Source organism: Saccopteryx bilineata, chromosome 1 (assembly GCF_036850765.1).
Source record: "Saccopteryx bilineata isolate mSacBil1 chromosome 1, mSacBil1_pri_phased_curated, whole genome shotgun sequence".
Lineage (NCBI taxonomy): Eukaryota > Metazoa > Chordata > Mammalia > Chiroptera > Emballonuridae > Saccopteryx > Saccopteryx bilineata.
In genome coordinates, this window is record NC_089490.1 from 83,543,448 (window position 1) to 83,569,083 (window position 25,636).

A 25,636-nucleotide genomic window follows, 5' to 3' on the forward strand; every position below is an offset into this window, starting at 1 on the left:
GCCTAGCCCTGGGTTCACACCATGGCATTCTCACCAGGACCCACGGAGGGAAGGGCTTTTAGTTGTTTTTGTAGCTGTGGTGATGGTGATGATGGTGGTGGTGGTGGTGGTGGTGGTGGTGGTGGTGGTGATGGTGATGTCATCTTACTGGAGCCCAGCAGTGTTTCAAGCTCTTTAAATGGGTTCTCTTCCTTAGCTGTCATAATAACCCCACAAAGAGTAGCTTCTCTTTGACAGAGAAGGAAACTGAGGCTCAGGCAGGTGATTCACCCAGGGTCACAGAGCAGGTAGAAGATGGGCCTAGGATTCACCCTCCAGATTCACACACAAGCATTGCACCACCCCAAGTCCTGCACTAGAGCTGTGAGCTCCTCTGGGACCCAGCCTCCACCTGAGCCACCTGTAAACTCCTCGAGGACCCAGCCTCCACCTGAGCTGCCTCTATGCCCTCAGATCCAAGCACGGGGCCTGCACACGGTGGGTTCTCAGGAAAAGTCTGCGAGGAGTGGCTTGTGCACAAGGATTTCTGCGGATGTGAAAGCTCACCTGCGGACTGATTCTTTTATAGGCAATAAGCATACCCAGTGATTTGAAATGCTCATGGATACGTGAATAATCCATGCAGTTGTTGGTCGATGCAGGTCACTGGGCCAGTTCCTAGGACGTTCTCACTGTTCCGTTTCCCACCCACCAGGCCTCTCAGTCTGCTTCCCCAGCTCAGCCCAGGCCCCCATGAGCGGAGGGGCCCAGCTGCCCCCGGGACAAACCCGCCCACGGGTGTGAACCCTGTGAACCCTGAGGTGAGAAAAGCCTGTGATGCCCTCTGCCACGGCCACCCAGGTCTGACAAGGATGGAGGCCATAGGGACAGGGACTGTGGAAGGGGCGGTGGCAGCTTTGATCTGTTACCACAGAGACGGGAGAAACACACTTTTCTCTAGACAAGCTGTTCACTTACCAGCTGACTTTGGTAAAAGAAAAAAAAATATCCCTGGTGCCATCTGTTCCCCGATCAGGGCTGGTGTGGGGCCTGGGGCTTCCCGCAGCTCCGGCAGCCAGACCCAGTTTCGGCATCCGAGACAGCTGCCCCCCGGATTATTTTGGGATGCGGCTCAACTCCCAGGCACCCCCGCCTTCGAGGCATTTCCCGTCACTCCAAAGCTGTTTGCACACCCAGCCCAAGCCTTCCAGCGCCTCCCCGGGCCCTGGATGCCTTCCAGTTCAGGCCACTAGAAATATCCTGCTTCCAGCTTCTACGGCAACTTCAGCTGGAGCTAGATTTCTTGGGATGGAGGAGAAGGAGACGGGGAGAGCCAGGGTGGTGGATGGTGGGCTGAACAGAGGGAAGGGCTCCCTGTCCCCTCCTCAATCTCCTTGGTAAAAGTCGCTCCCTCACCCACCCACAAGCACCAGAACCCCTCAAGGTGTCCATTCCTCCTCCATTCTCTCCTCAAGAATGCCCCCCTCCTCTTGTGAGTGATAAGCTCCTGGGTGGGTGAGATGAAGGTATCAGAAAGTCCTGGGAAGAGCACAGGGCTTTCAGCTTGGAGAGGTTGGGGTGGGGTACGGCATAGAACATCATCACCAAGGTCACAAAACCAGCGATGCCAGGAGGGCCCAGAGCATCAGACACCTTTCTGGGGACACACTGGGAGACAATCAGAGCCACTAATCAACCACAAAGATTTCTTCTTTATGACTTGGGCAAAGCTCATGGTTTTAGCCTCTGGGGTGGGCCTGGGACACAGTTCCCGCGGAGAGTAACTAAGTTAACTTCCCTGAGTGGCTCAGGAGCGTGGGTTTGGGGACACATGGGCAGCAGCTAAGTGTGGACAGGCCAGGAGTCTGGCCATCAGCCCTGACACCTGAGAGCCCCTTCTGTCCTGAAAGCCAGACCCTCAAACCCGAGTAAAGGTCATGTCACTGCGCTCTGTCTGCCCCAGGAGTGCCTCGGAGATGAGAGGCCAGCACCTTCCACGTCCGGCCCCAGGGGGGCGGAGGCTGCATGTGGGGTCAGCTTATATTTATGCACACTTAATAGCCCTTCCTAGGACCCTGGCAGGCTCACAAGATCCCTCCCAGAAATACATTTGTTAAAATAAACCAAGTGAGGCCAGAGGTTGGCTCAAAATGGATCCACACTTACTGGGTTCAGATATTCAGACACATGGAAACAGGAGACAGTTTGGCAGGGTGGGGGAGCTCTCCAACTGGGCCCAGAGAAGCAGCTTTGGGGCAGTGATGGTTAATTTGGGGACCCATGGGGCATTTTGTTTGTGCTTGCTTTCAGCTTGTGCTTGCAAAACAGGCTGTAGAGGACCCGCAGCGTGCTCTTGGTGTCCTTGTTCACGATGTCTGTGGCCAGAGGAGAGCAGGGTAGCCAGTCAGGCTGGTCAGGGGGCGGGGAAGACCAACCATCCCAGATTGCCTGGGACCAAGGGGTTTCCTGGGACACAGGGCTTCAGCGCTAACTCCATAAACCCCTGGCCAACCAGGCAGGTGGTGGGCCTACATCCAAGGACACAGCCCATGGCCCTGCTTCCCTCCTCTTGCCCAGTTCTCCCCAGCACCCCTCTTATAAAGCAGAAATGCTTCAAAGTCTCACCTCTTTGGACAGCCCATCCCCAGGGACCTGGACCCCACATCTCCTCTCCCTGGGACTTCTCCACCATGGAGTGGGTAGAAGCCACAGTGACCCCCCCCCCAAAGGAAGCCTGGATAAATGCTCATTATCCACATGCTAAGCAAGAGGAGCATGCCAACTGACCCCCCACCCCACTCTGCACATCCTTCCCAAAGCTGGCTGCCCAAGGAATGTGGCCACAGCTCCCCATGTCCCGCGCACTCACCCTCAGGGCTGATGGGGTAATTGAGCAGGCCTTCATCCTTTAGCAGCTCAAGGGCCAGGGTGACATTGTGTAGCTACAATGACAAGACCCATCATATGTTGACAAAGTGAGGCAGCCCCAATCCAGGCCCCAGGCCTCCAGTGGCAGGCCCACCTCTCATCCCTAATGTCCATCACACATCAAAGAGGCCACCTCTAGTGGGAATGCAGTCACTGATGAGGACACCCAGCCTAGGAGTCAGGGAAGGCTTTCTGGTGGAGGTGACACTTGGAGGTAAGTCTGCCAAGGAAGGGGCCTTACCCAGGGTTAAGAGCCTGGGTTCATCCTGCCCCTGACCCTGTGGGTGACAGATCTCCTCAGAACCAGCTGAGTTTCATTGGCAAAGCATAAAGGAAGAAACAGAGGTGTTTGACCAGGTGGTGGCGCAGTGGATAGAGCGTCGGACTGGGATGCAGAGGACCCAGGTTCAAGACCCCGAGGTCGCCAGCTTGAGCGTGGGCTCATCTGGTTTGAGCAAAGCTCACCAGCTTGGACCCAAGGTCACTGGCTCAAGCAAGGGGTTACTTGGTCTGCTGAAGGCCCGCAGTCAAGGCACATATGAGAAGGCAATCAATGAACACCTAAGGTGTCGCAACGAAAAACTGATGATGGATGCTTCTCATCTCTCTCCATTTCTGTCTGTCCCTAGCTATCCCACTCTCTGACACTCTCTCTGTCCCTGAAATAAATAAATAAATAAATAAATAAATATCCTAATTAAAAAACAAAACAAAACAAAAAACAGAGGCTCCTAGTGGCCCTGGGGCTTATCTGAACTCACAAGACAGAAGGTGCTAGAACCAGGTCTGTCTTACTCTGATGCCTGTGCAAAGCAGGCTGGAGGCTGGAAGAGCTGCCCCCTCCCAGGCCAACGGAGGCCCTAAATCCAGCTTGGTCACGGGGTGAACTCAATCGAGCAAGTCACTTGGCTCCTGGTCTCCCCTTGCTTACCTGCAGAGTGGAGTGACAACCACCTCCCCAATGCCTTGATACTGGACACTGGGTGAGGAGCCCTGCCAACTCTGGGCCCAGAGCAGACTCTCTGTTAGGGGAGGGTCACCTCCCTTTCCACCCCAAGTGTCTCCCTTGGGCCCCAGTTACAACCAAGCAGCACCCACCCTTCTGTACAGGGCAACAGCCGGTGCAACAGGAAAGAGAGGGCGTGGGTGCAGTGGGAAAAGCGAGGGCTAACACAGCCTGGCCCCTGGTCCCCTGGGAGCTCAAACTGGTCCTTCTTTTAATGGTTTCAGCCACTCAAAGGTCCACTGTCAGGGCTGGACATACCATACTGGTGGCAAGCCATCTCAGCCCCAGAGCCAGCTTCAAACATGCTGGGCAGTTCCCATAGCAACCCAGCCAGGAGCCTGGAGGCCCGGTGGGCAGTACAGTGGATTTGCAAGGCCTGTGAAGAGAGTCCAGCCCTGCCCAGGCTGCCTCTGGTCATCTGGAGGGTCTGGGCAGGGGGAGTCTTGAGATCTGGGCTGGCTGACTGTGCACCAAACCCCCAACCCAGGTTGAAAGTCACAGGTCAGACAAGTCACACATCCTGGCCTGGTTCCTCATCTGTACCATGGAAATAGCCCACCCTCCCTCCAAGGCTGCCATGTGGGTCAGAGGTGATGCAATAGACAGGAATTGAAGGCATAGCAGGAGATCTGAAGGTGGGATGATGTCTAGGCTCCTGCAAAGGCTAGGAGGTGGGATGTGTAAAAGGGCTCACAGCCCCCTAAGAGGTAACCCTCCCCGAAGGAGGTAAGGGGATGGGTCATAGTCCCGGTCCAAGGGCACAGGTCAGAGTCAGGGAGTGCCTTCTGCCCAGCCCCAAGGACTCCTCTGCATCGTGGGGCAAGGGGCTGGCATCCTCCCTGGCAGCTGGCTCACTGCGGGGCTGTAAGGGGCCACAAGGCAGCCCTCCCTTGGGATCTGGAAGACAGAGTGAGTAAGGTCCTTCTCCACTGGGGACAAGTGACATTGGAGCATCAGATGGACAGAGCAGCTGATCCAGGGAAGGTCCAGGATGCAGGAGAGACAGTGGAAGCTTCAGGGTCACCAACCCAGCAGGGCCATCGCCTCTCCAGTCAGTCAAGAAGAAGAAACAAAAGCTGCCACAAGGTCCCAAGCGGGGGTGGGGGGCACACTTCCGGGATGGAAGGGCAGAGTAGAGCTCCGCCACTTGTCCTGCAACTGCATTCCCAAGTCTGCTCCCCAGACTGGAATATTCCGTAGAATGAGGGCTGCAGGTGCTGCTCTCATCTATCTTCTCATGGCCACTATTCACAGGAAGCTCAGAAAGTCTGTCAGAGTGAGGAGTCACCATGCCCTCCTCATGATGGCGTGATCCATGGCAAGGGACAAAAAGGAGTGTCTATGACCGAATCATTCAGTCATATGGAAGTCCTTGGCTGCAGGACTTCTCAGAGCCTTGAATAGGTCATGGCGTATCATGAACCTTCGAGACGATGCATGTTTTCCCAAGTTATTTGACTGGAGTTTCCATTTGTCACAGAGACCAGCATATGGATAGGGCTCAACCATGCATTGGCCACGTGGCAGGCAGAGCAGACCCACTTCTGCACGGAGCCTGTGCATGGAGAATCACTGCTACAGAAGCTATAGAAATGGTCACACTCACTGCTCTTTGTCACATTCTCTCCACGAATGCTCAGTCTGAACCAGGAGGGGCTGGCCCAGGCTCCAGGACTGTCTCAGCATGCTCTGCCCAAGGGTCATTGTTCTTGCATGCACGGTTTGAGATGATGAAGGTAGAGATGTGGTGTTCCCTGGGTCCGAGGGGAGGGTATGACCCCAGAGGATGTGTTCTGACCTTCCAGGGAGAATTAATTGAATGTGGGAGGAAGGGAAAGGCTCCCGGCTCCAGTGTTTTGATTTTTGCAGGAGAGATGATCTTCTCTCCTCCTCTATCCCTAACGCCTCTTCTCAAAATGCACAGCAATCTCAGGCAAACACCACTGGCAAGGAAGAGCTGACAATGACAAACCCAATTTCGAGAAGCCGCTCTGCCAAGATAACAATTCTCCAGGTGTCTCACCTTCAGAAAGGGCTGTTGTTCCCACCTTCTTCCACTAATGACTTCCTCAGCATCTTTATCATACATTCCTGCAGCCGAGGTTTCCAGTAATACACCATAAAAATTCATTCTTGGGGTCAGAGCTAAAAGAGAACTGCCTCTTTCCCCCCAACATTTACCATGGCTCATATTTGCAAGTTGATTCTAAAATCAGTGGGTCTGGCAAGCAGGCTGCACAGTCACCTTTGTCCCTAGCTTGTCACTGGGGTATGGAAGCATGCCAAATACTGAGCATGAGCCTTGATGTCCCATCAACACCCGAGTTGCCAAGGGGGGACCCTGTGCTGTCCTGGGTCCCAGCCTGCATGCATCCTGCCCTGCTCCTCCCCCTGCCCCCACTTCTCCCATTGCTCACAGGTCAGTGTCTGGTCTCCCGCCTCAGCTCCAACCCTCCTGAGCCCCTGCACTGTCCCAGCAGTGTGGAGTAAGCCTCCTCCTTGGCCACAGAGTGGCTCACACCCTTCCTTCTTCTTCAGGACTCACACCAACTCCTCACGAAGTAGAATGGGGAGGCAGCTCTGTCTTTGGAGACAGACAAGCCAGGATGCCACTCTGACCTCTACCCAGAGGTGGATTTAATGATGGGTGCACCAGGCATGCACCCTGGACCCCAACTTCTGAAGGGCCTTGCAAAACGCTTTTTTCTAACAACACTGTAGGGCAGATAAAATATATTATGCTCACTTTGTTAAAGATGGCACTGCCCACATGAAAACCTGTCGCCCAGGTGATAATATTATCAATAGTTGCCCTTCTTGCTTGGGATGGGCGTGATTATGTTAATATGTGTTGGGGGAGGGCTTTTGCGCCAAAAGGTTTTAAAAGGAAGAGAGATCACGCTGTTCCTGCAAAAGAGTGATTACGTTCTAGGAGGAGCCCATGCTCTAGGAGAGCAGAGAAAGGCCACGTGTTGGAGAGGAGAGGCAGCCAAGATGGCGGAGTGCTGAAGGAGAATCCAGTTAGTGCAGAGTTTGTGCAGAGAGAAGGAGATGGGGAACAGAAGTGAATAAGGCTGGTGAGGTAGAAACCTTTGATCCTAGGAAAACTCAGATAAGTCAGTGGCTTTAGGAGCCCTGAATGGAAAGAGAAGTGTTTTCTCACTGTGTGTATTTCTTGCCCGCTGGGTGCAAGCTAGGATTAAAGCTAATGGCCCACCAGTTCTTGGCTCCATTGTTTCATTACCGTCTATCTGAATCTAATGGGAACCTGCACAGGCCAGGCGGCTGTGATGGTGGCCATGGCTACTGGCTTTACAGACACCAAGTTTGCTTTCACGTGTGCAGTTTTAACATTAATAGTACATAATTTTTTTATTTGTTTAAAAATATGGTTAACATGCATTTTTATTTTTCCTGTCTCTCTCTCTTTTTTTAAGGGGCCCAATATTTTCTTCTGCGCCCAGGGCCTCAATTGGCCTTAATCACCTCTGCCTCTACCCTGACTGTGTGCTCTTGACCAAATCACCATACCTCTCTGAACTCAGTTTCTGCCTGTGAAAATGGGGATGGAATGAGCAAGTTCATACATAAAGCCTGTGGAAGATCACCACACTGGTCCCACACCCCTCTCTGCACGCACACCTTCTGCAGGGCTCTCCCGTATCCCCCCTAAGGCTGCAGGTCCTGCTCTGGCCAACAGAAGGAGGTGGAATGATGCATGCCAGCTCTGAGCCCAGGCCTCATCTGCCGCGTGGTCCCCTGTGTCTCTCATTGCCATGAGAAAAGCATACCGGGCTCGCTGCCGGTCTCAGGAGGAGGGCGCGAGGCACTGGGCACAGAGCTGTACTGACCCAGCCAAGAGGGCGTGATCCCAGCCAATCCCCAGAGGAGTGATGGAGGCCAGCTGAGCCCGATCAAACCCAACCCCGCGGCAGACCCAGGAGAATGAGTGGTTTTAAGCCCTTGGGGGTTCAGGTAGTTTGTGATACAGCATTTCTGTTGCAATAGCTGCCTGGTGAGTGGTAAGAACCTGTAAGTGAGGCCCCCTGTCCCCACACTACCCCAGAACCACAGGCACTGCACTGCTCCCACCTCTAAGTGAAGAGCATCATCTCTGCTCCTGGGATGGTGGAGGCCATGCCCACTAAAGATGGTGTCCACGGCGCAAAGGGCTGAATGGCAGGCCCTGAGATATGAGGGGGAGGGGCTGAGGAGGAGGCCTGGATGAAGAGCCCAAGTGGGAAGCCTTGACCTGGAACTGAGCCAGGGTCAAAGGTATGGAACCTCACGACCCCCAGGCAGGCCGTAACATCTGATCCAGACCGACAGCAGAGGGTTCTCACCCTCCCCAGGGACATACGTGGGGACATCGAATGGACAGAAACCTCTCCTCCTCGCAGAAATGACCCCAAGGCTGACCCTGGGAATGAGTACCCAACCCCACCAGGTGTTCCTCCTCTCCAGAAAAAGCCATTGCTGCAGGGAGATAAAGAGTTTGCCTCCTGTCCTGATGGACAGACAGAAGGATAGATGGATGGACAGATGGATAAACAGATGGATGGATGGATGGATGGATGGATGGATGGATGGATGGGCAAATGAGTGAATAAATGAATGGATAAGTGGCAGGTAAAGGTGTAAATGAACTGGGTAGATGTGTGAATGGATAGGTGTGAGGGTGGATGGGACGATGGATGGATGGGTTGATGGGCAGATGGGTGGGTGGGTGGATGGTGGATGAGTAGTTGGTGGATGGGTGGATGGATTAACAGACATCGGGTGAACAAACTTCACTTAACCTGGAAATGTATAAAAAAAGACTGGTCGTACCAATTCCAAAGATCTGTCCACTCATGGCCAGACCATCAAGGAGTTTCTTTGGAAACTTACCATTTCCGCAGGAGAGCTGGGAGTGAGGTAAAATTCCTTCAGGTGCAGGAAGAAGCCTCCCAGCTGTCCAATCAGCAGGAGTAAGATGACGCCATCTGCAAACTGCAAAGGAGGGCACTGGAGGCGCACATCCTGGAGGATCCCACTCCACCTCCATGGGCCGCGTGGCCCCACGGGGGTCCCACAACCTCTCTGAGCCTCAGCTTCCTCTTTGAGAAATGGGGACAGCATCCCTGACATTGAAGCGTTGTTGTAAACATGGGCTGCAGCAGGTGCAAAGCAGCTATTGGCTGCCCGGCACCTAGCGCATGCTCAGTAAAAGGACTATTTTACATTTCCTGTGAAATAGCCTCATGTCCTTTCTTAAACCACATACTGGCCCACGAACTACAGAAGCACAGGAGAAAATAGAGTCAGGTGTAAAGTTATTCCATCAGGAAAAATCAGAGAGCAGCACACGACTCGCTTTGCCAGCTTCCGCATGAATATTTCTGTCTGTTCTGTGAGTTCAGAGATAACGCCGTCGTCCTGGCACCAGCATATCATATGCTAATATAATTCAACTCAATCTTTTCTAAGATACAAAACACAAGGTTGGATATTGGAGGGAAACCACCACTCGAAGACCTTCGTGGAAATCCCTCGTATTAGGTCCTCTCTGATGTTATCTGTTTGGCCTGAAATCTTTTCTGGCTGATACGTCCTGGTAATACCACCACGATAACCAGGAACCTCAAAACCCTCCTTTATCCAACCGTCTCTAAACACCATCCTCATCCGTGCTGTTATTCTCCAAACACCATTCTTGTTTTAACAAGGGAGAGAGAAATATAAGCCAGTCAGAATGGAAACCCAAGAAATCATCCTGTTTATATTCACTTAAAATATAATTAAACATAAATTTGTTGTTTATTGCATATCCACAGTGCGCCAGGTAATATACTTCACACTGAATAGTAATTATCTCACTTGTTACTTGTAATTCTATGAGGTTGGTCTCCCTGCACCCATTTTATTTAATTAATTTATTTATTTTAGTGAGCAAGAGTGAGAGACAGGAAGGGAGAGAGATGAGAAGCATTAACTCATAGTTGTGGCACTTTAGTTGTTCATTGATTGCTTTCTCATATGTGCTTTGACCAGAGGGGGGGGCTCCAGCCAGTCCAATGACCCCTTGCTCAAGCCAGCAACCTTTGGGCTCAAGCCAGTGACCATGGGGTCATATTGATGATCCTGTGCTCAAGCTCGCAACCCCGTGCTCAAGCTGGATGAGCCCACGCTTGAGCTGGTGACCTTGAGGTTTCGAACCTGGGACATCAGTATCCAGGCTGATGCTCTATCCACTGTCCCACAACTGGTCAGGCACCTTGCACCCATTTTAAAAGAAGAAGAGCCTGAGGTTCAGAGAAGTCCAGGCCCAAGGCCACGTAGCCAATGTGGAGGTGTCCTCAGAGCCCAGGACCAACACATGTCCATCTGGCTTCGAAGTCTGGTGTCTCCACCCAACCATGTAGCCACACCATATCACACACAGACTTCTCATGTGGCCACTGTGTGAAGTAGTAGTGAGCACACACTCTGGCCTCTGCAGGCTAGGTTCAAATCCCAGGTCCAGAAATCCCTGTATGACCCTGGATGAGTTAACCAACCTCTCTGTGCCTTAATGTGACCATTTATAAAATGGGAGAGTATCAGTTTCCAACTCAGGGGATTGTTGAGAGGCTTCAAATGAGACAATGTATGTAACACACTTTTCTCTGAGTCTTGCACATAGTGAGGGCTTTATTGGTTTTAGCTGCCAGGCATAGGAGTATATCAACCCCATTCCTCACTAGCTGAGGTCAGAGTGTGTCGTAGAAGTAAGCAGCTCCAGTAAAGTTCACCATGAGCCATTTGGTCCACCTGGGGCCAGACTTGACCTCTTCACCACCCATCACACCCCGCCATGCTGCGTGAGCATCACCCAGGCAGCCCGACACCTACACTAGTACGTCCAGCCCCTGGCTGGCAACTGGCCTCTCGGCTTCCCTGATGCCCATGCATTGAGAGAATGCATGGGAAAAACAGTGTCCTCTTGGAAGGCCATAACCCACTGTGACATTCTGACTGTGTATGGTTCTCTTCCTGCCCCTGGACGATTCAGTGTAAGTCAGCCACGGGGAGCCCAGAGCCATGGAACTGTGTCGGCACCCATGACACCGGGCACAAGGCTGTGGGCGAACACAGTTACTCAGGAAACACTTATGGGCTTTGAGTCTGGTATCTGGGAGTCTAAGATTAATTTTGAAAAAAGATGAAAAGAGGTTATTTTACAATGAAAAGTAATAGCTGCATAGATGAACCTATCTGTACAGCTCCCATGGTCCCTACTTCATGGGTTCCCTGGTGGGCGACGCTGTCTGCTATCAACACTCTCCGCCATTGGAGGGGAGGACCCCAGCGCTCTGAGAGGTAACACCCCTTCCAGGCCACACAGGGTGGGCCCGGCTCCCAGTGTCCTGTGGGCCCTCTTCCCAGATAGCTGTCCCCACAGCCTGGGGACCCCACAGCTGAGTCCCTACCTGGGTTTCCAGGTTCTGCACGGACAGGCCCAGGTGTTCCATCTTCTGGTTGACGAAGGTCACGATAGCCTACCCAGGAAAGAACAGGGACCCCAGACGCAGGGCTCAGGTTTGTAACCTTCCTGCTTAGGAGGCAGAAAGCACCCCATAGCACCCTGAGGGCCCTGTGTCTTCCCCTTGGTTCCCCTGGGACACGGCGCAGGTGGGCAGTGGGCGGGTGGCCAGGTGCCACTCAGAGCTTTGATCTCTCTTACCTCCTTCACCGCGCTCACTTTCTCTGGAGCCAGCTTAAATAATTCATCAAAGATGTCCTCTGCAGACAGACCCAATAAACACCTCATTACAATGTTATTATCTCTGAACCAAACAGGGACTTTTTTCCATAAAAGTTTCTCAGCATAACCAGTCCAGAGGGAGCTGTAGTTTTATCTAAGATTCTTGAATTTAAAAATAGACCTGGGTCCAAATCACTGCTTCCCTGGCTGTGTGGCTCAGGGGGAATCACCTCCCCTCTCTGTGCCTTGATCTCCTCACATGTAAAGTATGGCTGGTAATATCTACCAGGCGGGGTTGTTGCAAAGATCAAACTTGGCATGGAGGCTGGGCGCACAGCAGAACTTCAATAAACAGTCATCCTGTCTGCAGTGGACACCTTGCTGTATGTCTGCTCAGAGGCCACCCCCTCCTCTGGGAACCGGCCCTGCCTCCTCCCAATTTCCTGCCCCACTCACAGGTCCAGGCAGCTGAGCAGGGGCCAGCCCCGGACCAACACTCAGCCCATGGGTCCCTTCGTGGGCGTTCGTAGGTTGGCAGAATGAGGGCACCGAGCTCTCCCAGAGTGTCTGAACCTGCTGTGTGCAAACGGCCAGCTCCCTCAGCAGCTGAGTCACACCCACAGGGTCTGGGAATAGAACGAGCGTCCTGGCAGCTCAGGCTCCAGTCCAGCCCCAGACACCCAGTCCTCAGACCAACACCCTCATCTGCTGCCTGCATTCTTACTATCTGCAGCTAACACAACTAACTCCCCTGGGGGACACTGCTCCTCAGCACTGCACAGACAAGCTGGGCAGAAGGACTGACCTTTGGATGCTGACACTAGCAGCTAGGTGACCTCAAGCAAGTCACTTCACCTCTCTGTGCCTGTTTGCTCCTTCATTAGTGAAGGGGGGAGACTGGCAGCGGATAGCACTGTGCACGTCAAATAGCCCAACAGTCACAGTGCGAACACCAGTGTCCTCTCCAGACCTTTCGGTCTGCGGTCAGGAAAACTGTCACTGAAGGAGCCAGGAATAAAGGCAAATATGTCAGATGACACAGGCTGAAACAGGAGGAATATGCTAGAAATGGTTTTGAGGAGGTCCTGCTCTGTGTCCCTGCCCCTTACTGTGTGACCCATCTTCATGCTGTCCCCCTAACAAACACTGCTCCCTGGGCAACCCCACATGTCCCCATGCTGCCCCTATACAAAGACACACACACACTCACACATCTGGCCTTGCACCTCCCCTCTCCTTTTTCCTCCATTCAGCCTCCCTCTCCCCCTGTTCTTAGAAGCCCCTTGCAGGTCATAATTTGCATCTCTGCGGGTGAGGTGGTCCTTGTAGAACCCGCTGCCCATATAGTTCTGTGTCCTAAGTGGGAGGATTCAGGGAGGAAAAATAATGTTAGAATGGATCGTGGATGGGTGGTGGATGGATGGATGGATGGATGGATGGATGGATGGGTGGATGGGTGGTGGATGGATGGATGGATGGATGGGTGGTGGATGGATGGATGGATGGATGGATGGATGGATGGATGGATGGGTGGTGGATGGATGGATGGATGGATGGATGGGTGAATGGGTGGTGGATGGATGGATGGATGGATGGATGGATGGTGGATGGATGGATGGATGGATGGACAGGTGGATAGACAGGTGGGTAGATTGGTGCATGAATGGTTAGACTGTGGACATATGGATGGATAGGTAGATGGATAAATAAGTGGACTGCTGGCCAGGCAAGCTGATTGAGGAATGAATGAAGGAAGAAAGGAAGGAAGGAAGGGCTGGATCAGTCAATTGATTGGTGAAGAACTCTGTCACAAATGCAGCAGCCACAATATTGAAAATCACTACTAAGTATTCTCTATGTGCTAAACACATTCATTCATTGAATTATCTTTTAACCCTTGTCACCAGCCCAAGAGTGGGTGCCATTATTAATCCCATTTTACAGATAAGGAAACTGAGGCACAGGCAGATTAAGAGATTTTCCCAATCTCACGTGGCTAACAAATGGGAGAAGTAGTGTTTGAACCCAGGCCATCTGTTTTCAGTGCCCACACATCAAACAAATCCATCATCATCACCAGTGAGAATTATAAACCTTTCTACCCATCTGAGCAGAATCATGAGAAGGAATAGCCATGTCCATGCAAGGACAGACAGAAAGAGGTACAAATGGACAAGAAGAAAGCTGAAGATACAGACCACAGAGGAACTGGGAGAGGACACTCAGACATTAACCCTTTGTGGTCACACGTCTGTTTAACACATATCCAATAGAAACAGATTCCCGTCAGTTCTAAAAGTACTCATGCGGGAGAAAAAAAATTTTTTTTAATTAAAAATAAATTAAATAAACATAAAAAGTACTCACGTGGAACTTGGTCCTGGTCTGTGCTAAGAGGAAAATTGTAGGGGAGGAAAAAAAGAAATGGTTAAGAAAACTTGGGACTTAATAGTCTTTCCACAGGACAAGACTGGGCTCTGGCAAGGTTGACAAGTAACCTGGCGTCTCTTATTCCTGGCGGCTTTGTAAGGAGGCAGGGCCCGTGGACACAAACAGCAAAAGAGGCTCACACCCTTCCCCTGTGGCTTCTACACCTACATGGGGTCTAGATTTTGATGTTTCGGGGGTGGTTGTTTTAGTTTAAGGGCAGGGGGTGTATCATACATCCAGTGCACAACTCCTACGTTTATAGCTTCTTTGTTTTCACATACCTGTGTGATTCCCCACCCTCAATAGGCACCCCACTTCGTGGCACCCCACTGTGCCCTCCCATCCCCCGCAGATACCCCCACACACACACACACACAAACATGACCACTGCTCAGATTTCTCTGCCTGTTCTAGATGAAATCACACAGTATGGACTTTTGTGTGTCTGGCTTTTATCACTCCATTTTATTGCTTTTGAATGGTTTTTCTTTGACTTTCCTGTTAAATTTTCCACCCCACCCCTGGCCCTAGAAGCAAAGTTCTCTCAGAAGCTGGCGGCCCCTCTTCAGGGAGCTGGCCATAGCGGGGAGAGGGCAGCTCAGAACAGAGACCCAGCGCTCAGCATAAAAGCAGAATGCCAAGAGGGACAGACACCCCCTGGGGTCTAGGACACAAGCTGAGAGCCAGAGGTGAGCCCTCACCCTGGTTTCTGAGCTCAAAGCAGCAGAGAAGGGTGATTTTAGGATCATGGAAGGTGAAGAAATGTGGTCTTATGGACTCCCACCGCACCTTCCCACTCAAGCTTCCCAAATTTGTTCTCTAGCCTCGCTAGAGCCAGGTCAAAGCAGCGCACTGGGCGGTCATTCGGCCTTCCTGACTCAGAGGGGAACAAGGCTTCCTCCAGCGGTGTCCTTGGGAAGGCTAAATGAGCCAACCTGTGCACAGAACCCACTGGCATGAGGGGCCAGCAAAAGTCTGCCTCCTCTGTCCCAGTGCCATGCTCGGCTCATGTGCTTGGGGCACTGCCATTCCTTCCCTCGCAGTGGTTTGAGCCCTACCCCCCACTCTCCCCTAGAAATCCAGAAGCCATAGACTGGAAAGAATTAGGATTGGGGGAGTGTGAGGGTGAGGGAAGGTCACCTCACAAACATCATCTGTAACCCTCAAAACAGCTACAACAGGTAGGAATGGGTCCCAATTTTTCAGAGAAGCAAGAGGCTCAGAGAGGGGAGGTGGCTTGCCCAAGGTCACACAGCCCACACACACAGCAGACACCCAGGATTTAAGCTCAAACAGAGCTGACTGCAAAGCCTGTGAGCCAAACAGAACTGAACTCTCCCACCTGGTCCTTGTGAGGGTTAAATGGGCCAACAAAGCTAGAACATTCAGCCATATGCCCTGCACACAGTAGGCCTTCAGCAAACACTAACAGGGAAGAGGATCTACAACCTCCCTGTAAGCAGCCCCTTCTCAGACCAACCCAGAAAGACCCGACCAGAACTGGCTGGTAGGCCTTGACCTCTGGGAGGGCAGACTGACAAAAGAAAGGCCAACAGCTGGCCGACCTGGACACTCAAGGACAGAGCTCCTGGCACTGCATACAGTAGGCGCTCAGTAAGTGTTGGCAGTATGAGTGAGCGTTTGGTGCCCTTGCCACCCAGCACCAAGAAGCCATGGGACTGTGCCGCCCACTCATCAGGGTTACACGCAGCTGCGGTGCCTTCCTGCCCTGGACGAGGTGAGGCCTCCCCATGGGGCTCAGGCACCAGGCTTTAGGCAACAGCATGGCACCAGATCCTCCTGACCCCCGGTGGCTGTGGTGTGACCTCATGACTGAGAGCCAGGGCTCCTTCTGACCCCTGTTCTGTTGGGTGGCAGTGAGGGTAAAATGAGCTGGAGGAGAGGGCATGCCTGAGGGCCAGCAAGAGGGAAGGACCGGGGGGCCCCACAGGCTGAGAGGACAGGCAGAGCCTGCGGGCCCCTCCAAACAGGTCAGACAGGCCTGCCACCAGCCCCCCAGCCTGCCACCAATTTCCACACAGCCCAGCCCAGCCCCTTCCCTCACCTGCATTCGGTGAGCTGTTCCACGGACTTCTCCGACTTGAGGCCACTCTTGGTGCTCTTAGACAGAAAAGGGGAAGGAATTGAGTAATCCCAGAAAGTGTGGAGACTCGTGCCTCCTGCTTACTCTGTCGTGGCCAGAGCAGCCCTGAGTGACCCGGTTTACTGTCTCTTTTCTCCTCATCACTATGGGTCAGCTAATTGTCCTTCTTCCTAAGAGCCTTGAGCCCCATGAGGACTAGAATCAAGTCTGCCATGTTCCACAGGTCTCCCCAGTGTCTGGTTCACAGTGGCCAATAAACATGTGTTGATCTGAGTAATGAATGATGAGTGGATGGATGGATAAACGAATGGATGGATGGATGGATGGATGAATGAATGGATGGCTAGATGAGTAAGTGAATGAGAGACAGAATGGAGTCCCCTCTGTTTTACATAAGAAGTATAAACAAAGCCATCAAACTGCTCAGTGAGTAATTTTAATTAATTGTTTTGAGGAAAGTAAGAATAATTCACCTGAGTTAGGCTGGATGTGGCTTACTCTGTTGACTCAAGTCAAAGATAAGCCCCAGGATGGGATGCCTCGCTGTTCACTGGGTACCCAGAAGCTGGGGCAGTGTAACGGGAAGCAGGCAGGGCCCCCTCTGTGAGTCTAAGAGAGAAGCCATGGGCTCCTCAGCCAGTAACCACAGCACAAACCATGCACATACTAGACAGAGCGCCCCTGGGGTGGAGAGAACCTGGAACCATTGCCATAGCCATCAACTAGTGAATGAGAAACCTCACCGAGGACAGTGGCTGTGACTGGTGCGAAAGCTCCTGAAAGGCAACAAATAGTGGCCACTAATGGCCCATGTAACGGGCACCCATCAGCCAGGACTTTCATAACTCCCCCAGGCGGGTGCGTCTGCCAAGGTCAGTGGGACTGGTCAGCCCATGAACCTCTTCATGGCCTTGCAGGGTCCCTGCCAGCTCCCCCAGAACCTCGGCACCCCCCACACCCAGCTCCGCCCAGCACCCACTGCTGTCCTGGTGGGACTTCACCTTTCTCACGGTGGGGGCTGAGCCGGAGCACACTCGGCTCAGCCCCCACCCCGTGATGTGGACCCAAGGAGCTCACGCTGTGTGAGAAACCCCCACATCCAGCCCTCACCTCCATGCTGATCACCTCCACCTGGACGTTGGTTGGGAGGGACAGGTCGGGCTGGAAGCGCTTGGCCAGGGCCACGAGGAGATGCAAGGTGGCCAGCAGGTCCTTTTTGAAGATGGCTAGGAGGGGAAAGGGACATGAGGTCGGAGTTGAAAGGCCTCCAGTACCTGAGACCTCATAGAGGTCTCTTTATCGTCACAACGCCCCTCTGTGGACCACAGAGGTTAGTGCCCCGCCTTCTGGAAAGCGGAGGCCTAGAGATCTGCATTCAGACCTCAAAATAGTCACCCTTGGCCTCAGGCACCCCCTGGGCAATACAGCCCTCTGTGTGGCCGGGTGTTAGCCATGGACATGTTCTCAGAAACACTGTTTACAACTAAAAACAAACACTTGTTCTGTCCTACAGTAGGTCACTGGTTGGACACACTGTTAGATTTAAGCTTAATGTGACCTCATTCAGGGTCAACATCATAAACACCAGTTACTGAACCTGAGACTTGAAACAAAGTGGTGAAGGTTGTGTGTGGGGCCAACATAAAGTGGGTCTGAAAATTGTCACATCATTGCCACCCAGCCTTGGGGAAGCTACTTATCTCCTTTCAGCCTCAATTTTCTCTTCTGGAAAGCCGGGAGAATGTAGAGATTGGAATGGCAGGAAACTCATAGCAAACTATTAATGGTATGGGAAGCCTGGGTGCTTTGCACACCCTCATTTCTTACACACAGGCAGTTCAAATATAATTGAAATAAATTCATGAAAAGGGCCTGTGAGTGCCCCTCTGACAAGGTAGGTGGGCGTTTCATGGTACTTGGAGCTCAGTCAACAGTGGCTGCCCCATGGACAAGACTGCATTTATCATCCTTATGCTTCCTGTCCCTGTAGTGACACCCTCAGGGAATGGACGTGCCTGGGGCTATTTGCTCCTCAGTCAAGAGCCTGACTTTGTGCCCACATTGCACCTGCCTGAGGCTTCTGTCTCCTTCTAAGCCCCCAGGTTGTGCCCACACTGGAGGTGACTGAGCTGTGCCTGGTGGGTAAAAGAGAAGCCGTCCCCCTGCAAAAGGACCCAGGCTCCCACCCCGCCCTGGCCTCCAGCCCAGCTGGGCCCACGTACTGTCCACACTCCACTTGACGGACTGCTCCTCCACCTGCAGGCTGTGGTTGGCAGCCTCCAGGACCGCCTTGAGCTTGCGCCTCTGGCTCACAGTGGTCAAGGCAATCTCCTCCACTTCCAGCTTGATCCCCGCCAGCTTCTCTGAGTTAGAGGAAGAGCCAGAAAGGGGAGGGGAGGGGTGGGTGGGAGGAAGGGGAGGCGAAGGGAATAGCGGAAGGTGAACTGTTTGGGCCCCAGCAGGGGGACCCACAAGCAGTGTGCTGCCTCCAGGAGGCTGAGCCTGGCCAGCATTCAGGTATAAGGGTACCAAGGCCTCCACACATGGGGCGTGCCAGCTGTTGGACCTGAGCAAGCCTTGCTCCCTCACCTTGACCACCCTTGTGCCCCACCCCCAGGTCTGTGCACTTCCTTTTTGCAGGGCAGTGTGGCCAGTGGTTAAAGCGACTCCCTTGTCCTTTTCACTGTGAGACCTTGAACAAGTTACTAAGCCTCTCAGAGCTTCAGTTTGCTCAACTGTGAAATGAGGATAGTGACAGCAATGGAGCTGTTCTGGGGATTAACCACACCTGCTCCATGGTTAGTGTTCAGGAAGCCTTAGCCAAGGCTGGTGGGATTGTTCTGGAGCCCTTTGTAAATGGTGCTGAGCGAACAAAGAAGCACCTGGCCAGGAGCAGCAACCTCTAGCAGTTGGGTCATCTCAACAGCCTGTTTTCCCTCCGGCAGCTGAGGGCCGCCTGGCTGGGGACATGGGCTGCCTTGTTATCCCCCGCAGCCTACAGACAGCCAGCAGTCCACAAGTGCTTGAGAGGCAGTGTGGAGGTGGGAGAGTCCAAGGTGTAGCAGAGAAAAAGCAACAACTGCAGCTCCAGAGTTCAGCCCGGGAGTGGGGGGATGAAGTTGGGTGAGGGTGAGGAGCCCACCTGTAGGGGGCAGGCTGGGGGGTAGCCACTTACGGAAAAGGTGGTGCAGTATGAGCCCATCGAACATGTCCTCCTCCAGGCTTCGAACCACAATGTGCTCGAGTTGGAGCTTAGCATTGATCCACTCCATCAGCACCTGCGGGCGTCCAGAGTCAGGGGCCACTTCTCAACAGGCCCCTTACCTGGCTCAGTGCTGCCCTCATTCTGGAATGCTCTCCTTCCACCTGCCAACTCCTACTCAGCCTTCAAGGCCAGGTCAAATGTCACCTCCTCTAGAAAGCCCTCCCAGATTCCTCAAGCTGACTTAGGGGTCTGCTCTAGGCTCCCTAGAGAAGACCCTCTGCTTCTCTCCGCCACAGACCTGGGCACTGGGAGGCTGTTGTTTGTCCTGTGTGTGGTGTTAGTAATATGGAGACTGTTGGTGTCCCATCCCAGGGCACACTTTACCTTCGTGCTGTGCACTGGCTACTCCCCTCTGCAGCTCTGCCTGAGGCCAGACCCCCGCCCCCACCACCATCACCTGAGCTTCAGGGGCCAGAAGCCGCAGAGAAGTAACGCCTCATCTGTTTAAGGGAGCAGCCTCCGTTAACCAGAACTTGGCGTATGAACACCCAGCTCCTCCGCTCTAGGTAGGAACTCTCCGAGGTGCTGTCCACATGGCGTCTGCAGGTGCCCTGCAGACCTGGGCTCCCACAGCTGTCACCTGCTCCTGCACTCAGCCTGGGGAGGCTCCCTTTCTCCCTGCCTTATCTCCCCACTTCCCTTCCTTGTTTCTTGTGATGGTTACTTCCCAGGCCAACTGCTCACACCCACATCCTTATCTCAGGATCAGCTTTTGGAAGAAGCCAAACTAAGATGTTATGTCAGCACCCTGCCAGGTTTTCCAGAAGGGATCATGCTGGGTCTACTCTGCCTCCCAGTGCCCAACAGTGGGGACAGGTGGATGGAGGGAAGAAGAGATGGAAAATGGGCCACAAGTCCCACGGCAGTGGACAGTGGTACAGGTCAGGAAGCCTTCCTAGAGGAGGCAATACAAAGGCCATGTGTGAGACTAGAGGAAGAGGGAGTCCCTGAGCCTGTGTCCAGCTGATCCTGTAGCCCAGGAAAAACTGTGAACTGAGTGACACACCCATTCCTGCCTACTTCTCCAGCTGTCCATGGCCACGGGCAGCTGAGTGAGTAAAGGAACACCAGCTTTGGGGCCTGGGTCAAATCCCAGTTCTGTAGTTGGCCAGCTGTGTGCCCCCCACATATCAGGTCACCTCTCTGAGCATTGCATCCCCTCCTGGAATGCAGGTGACAACATATCGCTCGCAATCCTGTGAGGCTTGCTGGGGTCATGTATGTAAAGATATTCAGTCAGTGCCCAATAAATGCTCCTACATGCAGCCATTCAACAGGTGTCTGTGGGACCTGCGGGGTTGCCACCTGCAAGCCTGAGGTCAGCGAGGGCAGGGCGGCCTGCCGTCCCCACCCTCAAGAAAATAGAAAGCTGGCTCCTCCAGAGAAATCAGGATGGGAGAGGCTGCCTTACCTTCTGCAATTCTTCAAATCTGGGATCCTTCCGAGAAGTGGGAAGCAGGTATATTTTCTTTTCTCCTGGAAACAGAGGTGAGCTTGACACATGTCTGGGGACCCAGCAGGGTCCTGGCAGCTCTGTCCCTGAAGGTCACCCGTACAGCTGTCATCTTGATCACAGGGGGAATTTGGTGCTGCTGCGTCACACATACACATGCACACATATGAACACAAATGTACCACACACAGTCACTCACACCCCACACAGAGATGTACAGATACCCACACACACAGATACACACTGACACACACTTGCACACATATGCACACATAAACACAGACACAGACACACACATAGAGACACGCATAGGTACACACATTCCCTGGGCACCAAACATCCATGGGTTCTCGAACCCACCAGGCCCTCCCCCAACCCCGGCCCTCCTTTACCCCAGGCTCTTTCTTCCGTAACCTAAATGCCCTTCCCCAAAATTCCCCACATGAACACCAGCTCATTTTCAGACACTGCAATATTTATACTTGAGGAACATACTTAAAAACGACTTTTTTTCTATCTGAAATTCACATTCACATCCCTGTTTCATCCGGAGACTCTACCACTTACATAAGAAGAAGCAACAGCTCAGATGAGCTCCAGGGGGCCGAGCTGGGCTTCCCCCACGCCTGGCTGGCTCCCTGGCACGGGCAGGACAAGGGGGCCACCCTGGCTCACTCTCAGACCCAGGGCCCTGGCCAGCTGCTTCCCCACGTTCTAGACTCACACACTGTCAGGGCTGACAAGGACCAGAGACCTTCTAGTCCCAATGGACATGGGGAACACTGAGTCACCACATGCAGATTGCCTTGCCCACGTTAACCAAATTTACGGCTTTTATCTTCAAATGACCCAGCCTGAGACTTTTCCCAGATGTTCTGAAAACCTTTGAGTACCCCCAGCCTATGTCTTCTGATAAGAAGGGGGATGTCGATGATGCCGGGCACCAGGCTCTCGGCAAACACTTGGGGGTGGGTGGGCCAGTGAGAAAGCGGACGAAGGGGATGGTGGTGATGCAACCCCCGCCCCTTGTCCCTCAATCATCCTACATTCCTGCTCTCCTTTGACACTCTCTAAATCACCTGTAAAACAAAAACAAATATTTGTTCTAACAACTAAGCCCTAAACCCTAGCAGCAGTTCTTTTCAGGGTGCTTCCCACTCTTAAACCAGTTATAGACGGGGAACCCCAGACAATCAGGAGGTCAGCCTGGCAACACTGGACCACAACCGGCCGGTGCCCGGTGTCGCGCTCCCTGCTGCAGGGGCTCTCAGTCCACACACCTATTTTAAAAGGCTGTATTTGCAGGATCTGGATAAAGTTGTGTTCTGCTCTTTCCCTTAAAGTATTTCTCACGTTTTCTCTGTCATTATATCTATGTTCTAAGGTTATGTACATTCCAATGAGCTCGCCTAACACCCTTGCTGAGGGGAGACTTTGAGGCAGCTTCTAGGTTTGTTTCTCATTAGAGGGTGAGACTGCTTTGGGCACCTGCCAACATTATCCTTTCAAACCACCTCCTAGGAGAGAGACTTCAGGGGCAGTGGCCACAAACTCCCCATGCTCCGAAAACAGAGACTTGCTGATCAGGACCCACACTCACTGAGCTGCCCCTATTCTATCCCGCCCCCCTTTTAAAGAGACCCACAGGGCCCTGGCCAGTTGGCTCAGTGGTAGAGCGTCGGCCTGGCGTGCAGAAGTCCTGGGTTCTATTCCCGTCCAGGGCACACAGGAGAAGCGCCCATCTGCTTCTCCACCCCTCCCCCTCTCCTTCCTCTCTGTCTCTCTCTTCCCCTCCCGCAGCGAGGCTCCATTGGAGCAAAGATGGCCTGGGCACTGGGGATGGCTCCTTGGCCTCTGCCCCAGGCGCTAGAGTGGCTCTGGTCGCAACAGAGCGACGCCCCGGAGGGGCAGAGCATCGCCCCCTGGTGGGCAGAGCATCGCCCCCTGGTGGGCGTGCCGGGTGGATCCCGGTCGGGTGCATGCGGGAGTCTGTCTGACTGTCTCTCCCCATTTCCAGCTTCAGAAAAATACAAAAAATACAAAAAAAAAAAAAAGAGAGACCCACAGCATGAAGGGAGCAGGTCAGCAGCTCCCACCCCACCAGACCTCAGACCTGTGCAGGATCCACTTGTACCGTATGGTGGGGGGGACATGCAGCCTGAACCCTGGAGCCACTATCCCTGGGCTCAGATTCCCGGTTCAACCACAGAGTCACCCATTGCTCTGTGAGGTGACTCTCTGGACCTCAGATTCCCCGTTTATACAAAGGAAGTAATAGCACCTCCCCTCAGAGCAATGAATGAGATGCCGCATACAAGAAGTGCTTAGCACAGCACATAGTAGGCACACAAGGCAGCCAGCATCCTCCTCAATGTTGGCATTAACCTGGAGAAGGATGGTTATGAGGGCCATAGGGATAACTGCAGAAGGGTCCAGAAGCGGGGAGAGGGTGTCAAGTATAAAACAGAAGGCGGAGGCAGGGGCTGAACAGAACGGGTGTTCAGCTGACAGCTTGGAAAGAGTGCACATTCTGGCAGGGACTATTTGGTGCTGGTGACGCAGGCTCTCCCCCTCCGCCCCGCCCAGACACCAGCCCTGCTCCCCAAGGCACCTTGTGGGAGTTCCACGGGCAGGTCCGCCTCCTTCGGGAGCTGCAGCAGAAGATAGAGGGACTCTGGCTCCATTTCTCCCTTGCCAGCCCTGGGGGATGCAGGGGACAGAGGGTGTCACAGTTCGCGTAGCCCCACACTCACTCTGTGTCACTTGTAGACCAGGAGGCACGGGGACAGGGTGGGAGCTGGCTCTTCTGAGTGACCAAATTACCGTGCTTGCAGTCGGCGCTCCCAGGACCCTGCGTGGAGGAGCACAGGCTGGGCGAGGAATGGGGCGTCCTCAGCCGGTGCAGAGCCGCCAGCCCACCACCCTCCTGCAGCATGGGAAGCCCATCCCCTATACCCTCACCCTCCACTGCACCCCACAGTCAGGACAAAGGGGAAGTGTCAACTCCTCAGAGCATGTCCAACCCAGGAAACCCTGAGCTCAAGGGGGAAATCCGATGGGGGCCTGTGTGGTGGCTGGTTGGGGTGGACAGACAGATGGATGGATGTTATCTATAGACCTGAACTCCTGCGGGTGGGGCAGGGCCCCAGTTTGTCCCCTCTGGGTCCCAGACAGCTGGACACAGAGTAGCTCCCCCAACCCCTGAGTGAGAGGACCAAAGCTGGTGTGCCACCAACCCCTGGATTGGGTCCCCCCACCGCCCCGTGCTGGCCCAGCTCTCAGGGGGTGGCCTGGACCTGACTGGTCCCCAATTCTGATCAAAGGTCTCTGCAGTGGGGCTCTTTCTTGGGGTGGTTTGGGGGTCTCACACTCATGCCAGTGCAGAAAGTGCCAGCATCCACAGATGTGCACAGCCTCACAATGGGGGATGCCAGCTCACCGCAGCCGGGGCTGTGGATTCAGAACCAGCCAGGCCCCCTTCCTGTTCCCCTGCCTGACTTCCTCTCCTGCTCGGCTAGCAGCCATGCCCTTTGCTGTTCTCTCTCCAGCCCCTGGTCCTCCCCAGCCCTTCCAACCCTAACAGACATCTGGGGCCTAGGTGTCAGGCAACATAAGCTGGTGGTCAGCTCCTGCCCCTCCCCCACCCCAATAGGGCCCAAAGCTGTTCTGAGACAGAGGCCTCCCCAGGGCGGGAGGCACCCCATTACACAGGCAGGCAGCCAGAGACACTGGAGGACCATCCTGTCCTGAAGGGGGGAAGGAAGAGGACACAGCCACTGGGCCAGCCCCGTCCCGATTCCCCAAGCCTCTTCTTGGACACCAGGACTCGGTTTGAAGGCTGTGGCCAGAGAAGAGTAAAGAGCCCAGCCTGGGGGTCATGAAACCTCGTTCCAGGCTGGCTCTGCCTCCTTCTGGATGTGTGACTTCAGACAAACCCTCTCCCCTCTCTAGTCCTGAAGCTTCTTTACAAGGAGGGGCTGGATTGCATGCTGATCAAAGGTAGCTGAGCAGAGCTGGAGCTGCCTTGAGCCATTAGCAACCTGGGCAGTCCCTTCTCTGTTCCAGGCCTCGGTTTCTCCCTCTGAGGACAGGGGTGGCCTTTCGGCATTGGGTGAGATGCAGGGGAGATGATGTGGTGAACGGGGATCTATCTGTTCACCTGCCTAAACAGAGGTAGGGCAGTGCCCTCCTGCCAGTCTGAGCCGCCAGGCAGGAAGGAGTGGTGTCTCTCGGCATGGGGAGGGGAGGGGGCCCCCCTGGAGGCCACTTTGCCTGACTCCCTTAGCTAAGACCATGCCCTCTGGCCTTAGTTTCCACTGCCCTTCAGAGCCCTCCCTGTGTGAGCTTGGCCTCCCAAGAACTGCGGACAGAGAGAAAGCTCCGGCGGCCAAGGCCTCCCCCAGGGCGAGATGCCAGGAGGACTCACCTGGCTGCCTCCTCCACACAAGGAAATGAAGGTCACGGAGCTCAAATTGTGGCCCTGGGTTCCAAACAGAAGCAGGCCCCGGGTTCCCGAGGTCGCAGGGGGCTGCAAGGCCCCGGAAGGCAGGGGCCAAGCTGCTCACTTCCTCCGGGCCAGGCTGCGGGGCATGCAGAGCCTGCTGGGTGTGTCTGTGGGCTGCTTCCTCCTGCAGGGCTGCAGGCCTGAGGCTTCGAAAGAGATGCTACCACACATTCACCGGAAAGCGCTGCCCCTGGAGCCCCACGACCCGCCACTCCTCCTGTGCCCCTGGATGCTTTGAGGC

At 53.9% G+C, this 25,636-nt stretch overlaps 1 protein-coding gene across 1 annotated transcript; it reads right to left on the bottom strand.

Annotated features, from left to right (window-relative positions):
• Positions 1 to 1,671: 1,671 nt before the first annotated feature.
• On the bottom strand, positions 1,672 to 25,636 carry PARVG (parvin gamma). The gene is made up of 13 exons (XM_066253063.1): positions 25,318 to 25,636; positions 23,503 to 23,591; positions 20,850 to 20,914; positions 19,349 to 19,451; positions 18,396 to 18,536; positions 17,284 to 17,399; positions 16,135 to 16,190; positions 14,007 to 14,029; positions 11,619 to 11,677; positions 11,365 to 11,433; positions 8,804 to 8,905; positions 2,849 to 2,921; positions 1,672 to 2,354 (listed from the first exon to the last, which is right to left on the bottom strand). The coding sequence occupies exons 2-13, from the start codon at positions 23,573 to 23,575 to the stop codon at positions 2,245 to 2,247; spliced, it is 990 nt and encodes a 329-aa protein (XP_066109160.1). The 5' UTR covers positions 23,576 to 23,591; positions 25,318 to 25,636; the 3' UTR covers positions 1,672 to 2,244.

Coding starts and splice junctions, on each gene's coding strand:
- PARVG (XM_066253063.1), bottom strand. CDS start 23,575: ATGGAGCCAGAGTCCCTCTATCTTCTGCTGCAGCTCCCGAAGGAGGCG. Junction 8,906..11,364: donor TGCAGAACCTGGAAACCCAG/GTAGGGACTCAG, acceptor CCTCCTTTGCAG/TTTGCAGATGGCGTCATCTT. Junction 2,355..2,848: donor TTACCCCATCAGCCCTGAGG/GTGAGTGCGCGG, acceptor CTCTGGCCACAG/ACATCGTGAACAAGGACACC.